Below are 12377 nucleotides of genomic sequence, written 5' to 3' on the forward strand. Positions count from 1 at the left end.
CACAGATCTGACAGGATCACTTGCTGCTTAGAATGCCAATAGTGGCTCTCCATCACTGATGGGGTCAAGTTCAGATTCCTGAACATGGACAAGGCCCATCCAGAAAGACTCCCAGGCTGATCTTTCTAAGTCCTCTCTAAGTACCTTCCAATTTAGCCACACCAGAGAATGCCCTCTTTTGGAACACACTAGGGAAGCCAGCCAAGGACATCAAGTGTGGCTTCCAGAAGGGCTTTGGGTCCCAGAGGCTCCCTGGCATCTGAAGGAGATGAGACGTGGCTCCTACTCAAAGACTGGGGGAGCACAGGTGGCTCTCCCACTCTCCAAGCCCCCACGCCTCCCCCGTTCTCTGGGCTTCAGGTCCATTTCTCGTTTCTAACTCACCATGAGCCGCAAGCATAGTCTGAGAAACATCCTCAATAACGCCAGTGAAAATCACGAAAGTGATTTTCCAAACTGTGCTTCCTTAGGAGACCAAGTTGTATGGGAACTGAGGGTGCTCATCATGTGCCCATGCGATGCCAGGAGCCGCGGTCATGCCAGAGTTAACGGTTCATACTCTGGAAGGATTAAAGCCTGTTGGCCTTTTTTCCTCTTGTGTAGAACTCTCAAGGGCTGGCATCTGTGCGTGGATAAACCTCATCCACTGGGCAGTGGTCCGTAAATATTTGCTGATTGAGCGGACGGCCGGATGGGTCCTATCCACCATCAGGATCATGTAAGGCGTACAAGCCCAAAAGGCAAATTCCTGGCCTGGGTCAGCCCACCTGCCCAGCAGCACTGAGTGACACAAACTCTGAGTCCAAGGCTTCCCGGAGCAGGTTGGAGGGCATTGTGTCTCTACGTCAAACAGGAAATGCCACACGCCTGCCCGAAAGGTAGACTCAGTCTGGGGACACGGCCCAGGCTAAGGGGGAGTAGCTGGGATCAGGGGGCAGAGCAGGTGTGAGGCTAACCTCCATCGAGGCCCATCCCAAGGCTGCTGGCACTTTGAGGCTTGGTCTAGCTGGCAGAGGGAAGGAGGCAGGGCCCGTGATCCCCCTTTGCTTTGTGTCATTCTGGGCACATCCACCCTAGGAGTCTCCGAGCTTGGTGGAGCCAATTTGAATCACAAGAAGGAAGACCGTGTGGGTTTCAGCAAAATGGCCCCTGACTTGTGAGGTGCATTGGCCCTGGAGCAAAGAAGGCTGCGTGGGGAAGGAACAGGGTTCAGATGTGCTGGGTGCTGAGAGGCAGGTGGAGAGAAAGCAGCCTGAGCAAGAAATGCTTGGCCTCAGAGGTTCAAGCCAGGCGCAACGGGCCGTCCCCTGACAGGGAAGGGGGCACTGGTCTGCAGAAGCTCAGAGTGCACGTGTCAAACTGCGTTCCAGATATTGGAGCCCCGAGGGAGGAACCTGCAGAATGCGAGATGGAGGCAGTGTGCTGGGCGCGGAAGGAGCATGGGGTCAGACAGGCCCAAGTCAGCTCTGGCCGTCCTGTGCCAGCTCAAAGCTGTGTGTTGCTAAGTCTCCCCGAGTTTCCAAGTGGGGAACATGAGCAGCAGCCTTGAAGGTTACTCATTCACTCAGGATTCAGCAGCTTTTCCTGCACGCCTACTGTGTGCCACCGTAGCGCCGTGTGCTACTGAGTTATGAACTCAATCCTTAGTTGTAAAGTGCCGATTGTTGGATATTTACCATTCTAGATACAGAGAATTGCAGTGACGAAAAGTCAGACCAGATCCATGATCTCGTGGGGTTTACATTTGAGCAGCTGGGAGGCAGAAAACAGATAAAAATCAAATAAACAAATTTCAGATCATGAGGGAAATGAAGCAGCTAGTGACAGGAAGGCTACTTTAGATGGAGTTGTCAGGAGGGGACTCTCTGAGGAGGGGACATCTGAACTGAGTCCTGAATGATAAGAGGGGCTTGTTATATGAAGACCAGGGGAAGGGCATCCCCAACAAGAGGAACAGCTGGTGTGAAGGTCCTGGGGCAGGAGAGAGTTTGACGTGTTAGAGAAATAGAACACAGTCCCCTGTGGCGAAGTTGAATGGGGGAGAGGGGTTGCTATGGTGGAGCAGGACAGGAAGTTCAGGTTTGGTTCTAAGCTCAGGAGGGAGTCAGGGAAGAATTTTAAGCTCAGGCATGGTGCAGTCGAATCTACTTTTTTAAAAAGATCCTTCTGGATGCTAGGATGAGAGGGATTGTAGTGGGCAAGAGGTGCAACCAGGAGGGCCAGTTAGGAGGCAGCTGTCACAGGCAAGCAGACTGGAGATTCTGCCTTTCGGTCAGGGGTGGCCATGGCAGAGATGGAGGGGAGATTGGGACCGTGGTTTGGGGGCATGGCCAATAGTCTTGCTGATGGAACAAAGGGTCAAGGTTGACTCCTAGGCTCTTTCCAGATGCTGGCAGGGTGGGGATGTCGATAACCGAGATGGGGATGACTGGGACAGGGCGTAGGGGGCATGTGCCCTCAGGGGAATCAAGAGCTCATTTTGTCCAGGTAAAGTCTGAGATGCCCATGAGACATCCAAGTGGGGGTATTAATTCTGTGGCTGGGTGGAGTTCTGAGCTGAAAAGAGGAAGGAGAGGGATACGAGACCCTAAGGTGGCGATGCAGATGGCAGAGGGGGTCTGGGAGCCGCACGCTGGGCCCCTTTGACTGATCATATACACAACATTTAGAAAGCACCACTTGTCATCCAGGCAGTGAGGACCTTGAGTGATTCTGGAATGCACCATGGCTCCCAGAGACCGTTCCTAACTATGGGGTTCCTCTCCTACCACCGGAGTCACCAGTCCCCTAATCACCTTTGTCATCACTGTTGCTATAGCAGAACCATCCAGAATGTGCTCTGGAGTCCAATTACCTGGATTCAAATCCTGGCCTTCCCACTCATGCCCACTAGCTGAGTGACCTTGGGCTTGTTACTCAACCTCTCTGTGCCCCGTTTTTCTCACCTGTAAATAGTAACAATACACTACTCAACTCATAAGGTGGAAGTGATGTTCGAGTTGATAAATGTCATGCGTGCAGCATAAGGCCTTGCTCGTAGTAATGACTCAGGGAGCATTAGCTGTTGTGATTCTGACTGCCATGGCCACTGCCGGCTGGCATTTATCAAGCACTAACTATGTGCCAGACCCTGCCCTCTCTAATTTAATCCTCACAGGATCCTCACAGAAACCCCTGGAGGTTAAGATTTTGTTCTTCCTATTCCACATGAGGGAGCTGAGGCCTGGAGAGGCGAGGTACTTTGCCTGTGGTTGCACAGCTGGAGGGTAGTGGAGCCAGGATTCTACCCAAGTCCATGTGTCTACCAGCCACGTTCTTGGCCATCATTGTCTGCGACAGACCAGGACGATGGCCTGTGAGCCCTGACAGGAGACTCATGATGACACCGTTACCTCCAGAGCTCCAGCTTGGTGGCCCAGGGCCTGAGAGCTTGATCCTCATAGGTGATCCTCATAGGTGCACCCCCTGATGAGTCCACCTGGCCAGGGACTTCCTGGTCTCCCGTGGTTCCCCCTTGACCCTTCTCAGGGAAGGGGCCCCAGGTTGTTCTGCTGGGCAGATGCCGCTGCAGGTAGGGAGCCAGGGGCTGCCGGGGGCTACTTTCATTCTTTTTTCTTTTTCATTCTTTTTTAACGTTTATTTATTTTGCACAGAGCCCAGCGCAGGGCTCAAACTCATGGACCACAGCATCATGACCTGAGCCCAAGTTGGACACTTAACCACCGAGCCACCCAGGCACCCCTGCGATTTCCTAATTTTAAAAAGGGGTGTCCTTGATAAAGCCAAGGAGAAAGGGGCAGAACCCCAAGCCCCCAGAAGAGGGCACTGATGAGACCGACCCCCCCGCACCCCGCCGCCCCCACAACACTGAGCCACAAAGCATGAGGAAAAGGGGGAGCATGGAGGCTTTAGGGCAGTCACACCCTGGCTCCCTTTGCCTCACACCTGAGTTGTCAGATGTCAGCTTCTCCCCTAGGGCCTATGGGGATTTTTGTTTTCTCAGAGGCGGAGTAGCCTGGGGGTGGACCTGAGGACACGGGAGTGGAGGACCCCAAAGCTCGCAGGCGTCCAAGCTTGTGCACTGGCGCTGGCCTGAAATGCAAGCAGGGGAGGAGCAGGATGGAGGTTCCACCGTCCCTACTGAAATTTGTGGGTCACCAGAGAGTTAGCAGACATCCAAGGGGGCCGAGGGGTAGTTCTCTAAAATTATATAGTTAATTGAAGGAATTTCAGTGGAACTTAGAGTCGATCATAAATAACGTCATAAACTTGGAAGGGTGACTCTCAGCATAACACCTGCACCTTCGAACATACACGACTTAATGGCGGTGCAGAAGGCCCGTTCCCAGAGAAGGAGGAAGTGTACATTAATATTTAGGAAGTGTACGTTAATATTTTAGGATCGTGGTATCAGCTGAGGGTTATATTTTATGGCTCTGAAGTTGTAACCGTGAAATATGGTGCCTTGTTTAAAGTATGAGAAAATCTCCAAACAACTTTTGGAGCATCTTCAATCAACACAGGATGGTTCGGGAGCAAGGGTGTTGGAGAAACCCGAGAGGCAGGCATGACAAAATGTAAAGGTGCCACCTTCCAAGGAGGGGACTGGCGGCTCCCCCCAGAGGCCCTCAAGCTCTTGAGTCCTCAGTTCCAGCATGGTCTAGAAATCATTGACTATCATGAGGAGCTTTGAAGATCTCGGGATGGCTTTACCAGACTGCTTTCAAGCAGGAACATACGGTGTCATGAAAGAGGCCACAGTTCTCATACCTGGGAGACTCACCTGGATTCCTGATTCCGCCCCCCCCACCCCCCCCCACCCTGCACTGTGTGACCTTAGGGAAATTACTTAACCTCTCTGAACTTCAGTGTCCTGTTTCATTTCTTTGTTCAACAGATGTTTACTAAGTGCCTGCCATTTGAGAAGAAGATTGGCGAATGCCGGGGCCATTTTTATTTCTTTAGAGCTGAGTGGCCTCAAGGCTCCATTAAACCCTTTGCTTAATCCCAACAGTCCTTTGTACTTCCCAGCAGGAGTGTACTGCTCCTGAAGTTCTGGGTCTAGACGCAAAGGTGTGTTGTTCTGAAAGACATTTCTCAAGGTGAAACTTACAACTCACACCTAGAGCAAACTTCCAAAAGCCCCTGACCATGGAGGCTCCTGGACCGCAGAAGGCACTTACAAATGGCGATGAGGGGCCGGATGCCACGGAACCTCAGTGACTGAGGAGGCCTGTGCCAGGCCTGCTGCCCACGGACATGGTCCCTGCTCTAGTGGAGTTTACAGTCTAGACATTAGATAAATGGCATAACTGACCAATTAATTTGCGGAAATAATTCGTTATGGGAAAGTATGTCATGCTTTGAAAACATAAGATAGGGGGAAGGGGTTTCTGTATCTGGAAAGATCCTTGAGGAAGTGACACTTAGACTGGGACCTAAAGGCTGAGGAGGGGCCAGCCAGGGAAGAAGGGAGGTAGGGAAGAACATTCCAGAAAGAGAAAATGGCACTTTCCAGGTCCTGGAACAGGGAGATGCTTGATACATCAGAAGAACTGGGAGGAGGCCAGTTTGGTGGCAGGAAAGTAGGCAGGGAGAGACTGGTAGGAGGCAAAGCTCTGTAAGGTCCTTATAAGCCACAGATATTCTATTCTATCCTGAGTGACAGTAAGAGTTATTGAAGGTTCTTACAGAGAGGAGTGGCGTCCTCAGGTCTGTGTTTCCAGGATCACTCAGGCTTCTGGTGAAGAATGACAGGTTAGAGCAGGAGGGATATTTGGAGACAAGGAAAGAGGCCTCATGGCTGTGGTTGACTTGGATCATGACATGGCTTTGAGTGGAGCAGGTGCAAGGCAGATGAGAGGCCCATCAAGAGCCACTTACAAGGAGGGACGGGGTTTGGTCCCTGGCTACGTGTGGCGTGTGGGAGAGGTTGCCCATGGCCCCAACCTCTGGCGTGAGACATTGGGTGGATAGCGCTGACAGTCTCCGGGAAGGAAACACCAGAAGGTCAGGTTCAGTGGGAGGAGAGCACCAGGTGGTCTTTGTTGGGCTGAGGCTGACAACAGTGTAGGATGTCTTAGAATTCCAAGAAGAACTACACAGAGGCTGCCGAGTCTCCCCCCACCACCTGCTCCCCTCCAACATTGCCTGCTGCTGTGTGGCCCACCAGGACCTGCGGGCCCGAGCAAGTGGGACAGTGTGGACCCAGGGCTTGCCGCTCTGTCCTGCACTCCTGACACTGCTCCCTCGCCCCCCACTCCGCCCCCAGGCTTCCTGACCCTGACCCTGACTGCTCTTACACAACTTCCTTTCAGGTGCATTTGCTTTTGCCTGCTGATCATTAAATGTCACTTCTTCCTGGGTCTTCTTTACTCCCCTGGAGCCAGAGTTGCTCTTCCTCCTGCTGACTCCCGGCCTCACAGGCCCCCTGGGCATCTCTCCTGCCCTCTCTCCGTGGGCATCATCACCTGTTTACAGAGTGCAGAGGGGCGGTGGAGGAGGGCCATCACCATCCCACAGAACTGCTTCTCCTCTGGGGCCCCTGTTTACCCAAATAGCATCATAGTCCGCCCTGCTGCCCTGTTAGAGACCTCCACGTCCTCTCTCCCTCCTCCTCTCCTTTGCTGACCACTCACAGGTGGAGACTGCGTCCTCTCCCTTCTCCTCAGCCTGGCTCTTGAATCCTTTCTGTTCCTTCTCTTCCTCCCACTGCCGTTGCCATTCATTCAGGTTTTGAAGATTAGACCAACCTCTTCACTATCCAAGTTGGCATATAGAAGTAGGCACATTCTCTTGAAATGGACCTTGACCCGGTAGAATGACATTAACGAGACTAGTTGTGGACCACTGAATAGACTCACCTTGACCTCCATCCCACGCTGCTTCTGCATACCCAGCCGTCCACTCCATGTCTACACCAGGACATCTCACATACATACTCAGCCCTGGGATCCGAAACTGAACCCCTGCTTGCCTTCCCTACCACAAGGCAGCCCCCTCCTGGGTCCCCTGCCACAGGAGACATTTTTCAGCCTACAGATTCTCATGCCCCAAACCTGGAACTCATCCCTCACAACTGCCAAGTCCTATAGATTCTGCTTCCTAAATCTCTCTGAAATCAGTGCTCTTCCCACTGTCCCCATGGCCTCAGCTCAGAGCTCATCTGGCCTCCTCCAGACTTCGGTGACTTTGTCCTACCAAAAGCATCCTGCCCACTCCCGTGATTCAGACCTCCTCCATGCCACAGCCCCAGGGATCTTTCTAAAATGCAAATTTAATCATATCCCTTCACTACCTTTGATTCTCAAGACAAAGGGGAAGGAAAAGGAGAATTTAGCATTTGCTGGGCATCTCCATGCGCCAGCCCCTGGCTGATGTTAGGTACCGTCACATTAATGATCCCCGTCAATTATCACAGCAAACCATTGTTCAGAGAAGCAACGTGAAGCTGCTGGAAATAAATCTCCCAAGGTCGCATGGCTGGGGAACATGGAGCCTGAATTCAAACCTAGACCTTCCGGACCCCCAAATCCATTTTATTTCCAATAGAGTCCACTGCTTCCAAATCTTCTTGGCCATGTTCTCTGTCAGGGGCTCCTTCTACATGTCCATTACCATCACCCATCCTTCCTCTCTCTTCGCTGTCTGATAAGCCATCTAGAGCTACTTATCTTGCACATGTCTTGTGATTTTGTGCTTCTGTGCTTATGACGTCTGTTCCCCTGTTTTCTTAAATGCCATTCCCTTTCTTCTCTCCCTAGGGAACTCCTATCTATCCTTCAAAATCCAGCTCTACTGGCATCTCCTCTGTTAAGTTTTCCTAAATCGACTCACCCACGCAAAGTAACATCTTGCTTTATCTATGTCCTCCAAATATGAACTGTACTCCTGGGAGATAGTGTATTGGTTAAGAGTACAGGCCCTGGAATCGATCTGCAGGGCTTAGAATCCCAGCTCCTTTAGTCGCTATGAGCTGTGTCACCTTTGGCAAGTAACTGAATCTCTGTGTGCCTTGGTTTCCTTACCTGCAAAATGGGAATGGTACTTCACAGGGTCACAGGAAGGATTCAATGAAATATGTAGCGTAGTTAGAATAGTACCTGGTGTAGTGTAGACGCTCAATAATTATTAGCTTTTACTCTTCTTATTCTGCTGCTCCTGGTACACATTTGAACCCGGGTATTGCATTTTTTTCTTTCTTTATCAGTTAGTCCACACCTCTAATACAGCATATGCTAAGTGTAGTGTAATCACTTACTTGCATACAGGCTCCAGGACAACAGGCTTAAAGCTTGGATAACTTCTCATTGTGTCACCCAGCTAGTGAGCATCAGGGAAAGGATTCAAACCGAGGTCTGCAACAATTCAAAAGCCAGTGTTCTTAACTATTCTATTTCAGAGCATGTTTCCCAGATTATTTTTTCTGAATATCAAGTCTCAGCTGGGATTTCGGCTGGAGCAGGGAGACTGCCAGGTTCTGTGGCAGGATGAGTAAAACATGGTCCCTGCCCTTGGGGATTCCTGGTGGAGCTCAGAACCAGAGTGGAAGACAGATGTATGAACAGATCACTCAGCACAAAGTACCGTGTCTGAAGTCGGACCGCTGCTGCGGGAGCCCAGAGGAGAGAGCGGTCACTAAACACTTGGGGGAATGAGGCTTTACCAAGAAGTGGCATCAGAGTTGGATCTCAAAGCCTGAGGAGAACTGCTCTGGACAGAGGGCATCCTTGGCAGAGGGAACAGGGTGATCAAAGACCAGGAGGCCCGACCATGCGGGGCGCGAGGGCAGAGCTGGCCTGCAGACAAGGAAGGGCCAGAGGAAGGATGATGGAGGTCGGGCCTGACAACCCTTTGAGTTTCGCCCCAGGGTGCTGGGTTGAGTTTCACCACATCGGAGTGTTACTAAGATCTGGTGGGAAGAGATGTCCTATTCACCACAGTCGTGACCGTGGAAATAAATGTGGCAGCTGGCTCATGGCAGGGCAGTATATGTGGTACTCTGAATGTCAGAGTTCAAATCCCAGCTCAGTGGTTGTGTGACCTTAGGTAGGTGACTTAACCTCCCTGGGCCTTGGTTTGCTCATCTTTCAATGAGAACAACACTATCTGAAATCCTCAGGACAGGGCCTGGCACATGGTAAGGGCTATGGAAGTGTTTGGTACCACTATTACTAGGCCAATTCAGACTAGGATCTTGGTCCATCCTGCCTGTGCATCACATTCTGGGACCCTCTATGCCTGTCACGGGTGAAGCCCACGAGTGCCAGGGCCTGGGAACCAGACCACCTCACCTGAACCTCTTCTCTTTGCACCCGCAGCGGATGATGCCTGTGGCGGGACCCTGCGCGGCCAGAGCGGCATCATCTCTAGCCCCCACTTCCCCTCGGAGTACCATAACAATGCCGACTGCACGTGGACCATCCTGGCCGAACTGGGAGACACCATCGCCCTGGTCTTTATTGACTTCCAGCTGGAGGATGGTTACGACTTTCTGGAAGTCACGGGCACCGAAGGCTCCTCTCTCTGGTAAGCACACTGTCGCGTCCCCTCCTGTGGCTCACCCACAGTCTCCTCGGCATCTGGGCCTGCAGTCTGAGGCCCCTTGGCCACATCCTGACGAGTTGATGAGTTTGGTTCTCATCATAATGAAAACTCACTGGACATTTTTAGAACCAGGGTCCATTTTTACAGAGATTTTGATATCCAATGTGATGTGCATCTTTGCTGAAGAATTTCGTGATGGGCCTTGGTGGAGTAACTTGCACTGAGACTGAAACTGTCCTGGTCTGAGGGTGTGGACACGGTCTCCATGCAATGATCTGAAGTACTGTTCCATCTCTGCAGGGCGTATTCAAAGCATCCAATGAAGGGAATAGAATCTTAAGTGGAAATTCCCACTCCCGGGGCCCTGTGAAGGAAGGGCAGGGCATTCTGCCACAGTTTCTGATGGGAAGGACTAACCTCCCTGTCGTTCTGGCTTTACTAAAATGCACGGGCTTTTCTGTGGTGTGCCCCACCCACCATGGAGACTCTCGATGATGATGGGTTCAGGAGCGGAGGGATGACGAGACTTATCAGCCCCAGTTGCTGGTACTGTCCGAGATTTAGATGCACAGGACATGCCCAAGCAGGGGCTGGCTTTGGGAAATGTTCAACTCTGGGTGACAAACTGTGAGTGGTGGTGTGGCACTTAGAATATCCTCTCTTATTCTCCTTGTGGGTGTGTTATCAGGCGGAGGGCACAGGGGGACCTGTGTCAGCACACCAGGTGCCCAAAGAAGGATGTGTCCAGATGTGCTTCAGACAAGATATGGCATCTTGCAGACTTCCATTGCTGCACGGGGGAAGGCAGGACTCAGGGCCTGGGGATGAGGGCAGACGAGGTGTCCCTGAGGATTCTGAGGGACTCAGAAAGTGGGTAACTGCAAGAGTCGGGGTAGGATAGCTCCTGGAAGGAGATGTGGCAGTCAGTGTGAATGGGGAGGAGGGGAGGGAGAGGGAGCAGGGGCACATTTCCTGAACACCTCTTTTAGACCAGGTTTCGTGCCTTGTGATGGAAACACCAGTTGTGTAAGACATGGTCCTTTGAGGGTGAGAAAATCAGACAGACCCATGGCAGGAGCCAGTTATGACTATTTCAGAGGCAAAAATGGGAACAGATTCCTTCCACTATGGACTCAGAGATCTGGGGACCAGTGTAGCCCGGAGAACTCAAATTTCCTGGGATGGTGGAAGGCGATCTGACCTGGGAGTCAGAAGACCTTGGTGTCGTAAGCTTGTCCAGTGAACTTGGCCAGATCATTCACTACCCTGGATGGGGGGTTGAGAGAAGCGCATGTGAGCCAAGGACAGACCGCTGTGTGCAGGTGGCTATTCTGTCAACTAGTCTGGGACAGCGGCTGGACATTTGGGGCTACGAGCGGGGATGAAAGCCCGGGTGACCCTCTTCTGCACTGGAATCCCAGTGACCTGGCAGCCTGGAGGCCCTCTGTCCCCCTACCCCTCTTTGTTAAATACCTATTCTTATCATTGTAAATGTAACGCATATGCTTCTTGTAGAAAACAGAGGAAATATAAAAAGGTATGGAGAAATGAATAAGAAATATTAAAATTTTGATATATTCTCCTTTGGCCTTTTTGCTTTGCTTGGAGCAAGCTAGCTGCCTATTTATATATATTTTAATATTACAAAATTCAGATCTGAAAATCTATCTGTAGTTATGTATTTTTAACTTAGCATTATGTAATGAAAATTTTCCCTGTATTATGGCAAATGCTTCCAAAACATAATAGGTGTGATAACAGCATCGTTTATTGAGCATTTATTGTCAGCATGTCCTAGTTTGGTTCTAAGCTCTTACAGCAATAATTTCATCTTTCCTCATAGAAACTTCATGAAGTAGGTAGCATCATTTTCCTCCTCTTACAGATGAGAAAAGTGAGGTCCAGAGAGGTTATGTCACTTGCTCGAAGCCAAACAGCTGATAAGGAGCAGAACGAGGCTTCAGCCCCAGGAGAGTTGGACTTGAAAGGCCATCTCCGTAGCCATGGCAGCATGTCACATCCTGCTCCCTTTGTGAAGGGTCGCCAGGGCTGTGTGGCATGCTCTCGTAAGAAGGACACAGCATACTCATCAGATCTCTTAGTAGGTCGTTCCCAAGGTTTCACTTGGATGAGCAGATGTCACGATGAATAGCACTGCCGGGTCTGGCTCTTCCAGCCCCAAGGCCTCTTCGACTCACTTGTTTACCCGTGGGCCAAACAGTCTCCCACAGCCTCTGCCCCCCCCAGGTGTGAATCCACACATTGTCCAAACTTCTGGAGTGAAACAAATCTTAAAGACTATTCCTTTTCCTATTAAGTCACTCAGTGGGGGAAGGAATTAAGCGGAGGAAATCGTTAGGGGAGTCATTCAGAACTCTTCGCTATAAGATTAAGTTATAATTATTTATAGGGTTGGTGTCACCATTTCCAGCCAGGGTGCATTTGTTGTTCTAATTTATACTTGCATAGCAATTATGGATAAACAAACTTGGAGGCTCGGGACGTGTGTGCAAAGAACCCACTTTCTCCCCTGCCCCTCTCCTTTATGGATCCCTGGATCCCTGTGAACTGTGAAGCTGCTGGTTTATGAGTTGCTACTTTATATCACCGTGCATTAAGATTTTAAGATGTTTTCTTGAGTTCTGTGCCAAGCCATAGAAAGACTGCAGATCCTGTTAGAAAAGATGAATGTGAACAACTGGGCATCCCTTCACCTATTGAGAAGACAGAGATACCTTCGAGAGAAAAAAATCCACTACCTCCTTTACCAGATAGCAGATTCCCACTGATTCAGGGTTGTGGGTGGGGCATGGAATGTTCCTGACTCAGTT

The 12377-nt window shown here is 50.8% G+C and overlaps 1 protein-coding gene across 5 annotated transcripts in view; it reads left to right on the plus strand.

The window, feature by feature from the left end:
• Positions 1–12377, plus strand: part of CSMD2 (CUB and Sushi multiple domains 2) — a 599309-nt gene that overhangs the window by 203531 nt on the left and 383401 nt on the right. For all 5 annotated transcript variants that reach the window (XM_078452082.2, XM_078452083.2, XM_078452084.2 and 2 more), the window contains exon 5: positions 9321–9528. In XM_078452082.2, the coding sequence (XP_078308208.2) occupies positions 9321–9528 (208 nt within the window). The remainder of the gene's footprint in view (positions 1–9320; positions 9529–12377) is intronic.

The sequence above is a fragment of the Panthera onca genome, chromosome C1, assembly GCF_046562875.1.
Source record: "Panthera onca isolate mPanOnc1 chromosome C1, mPanOnc1 haplotype 2, whole genome shotgun sequence".
In the NCBI taxonomy this organism is placed as follows: domain Eukaryota; kingdom Metazoa; phylum Chordata; class Mammalia; order Carnivora; family Felidae; genus Panthera; species Panthera onca.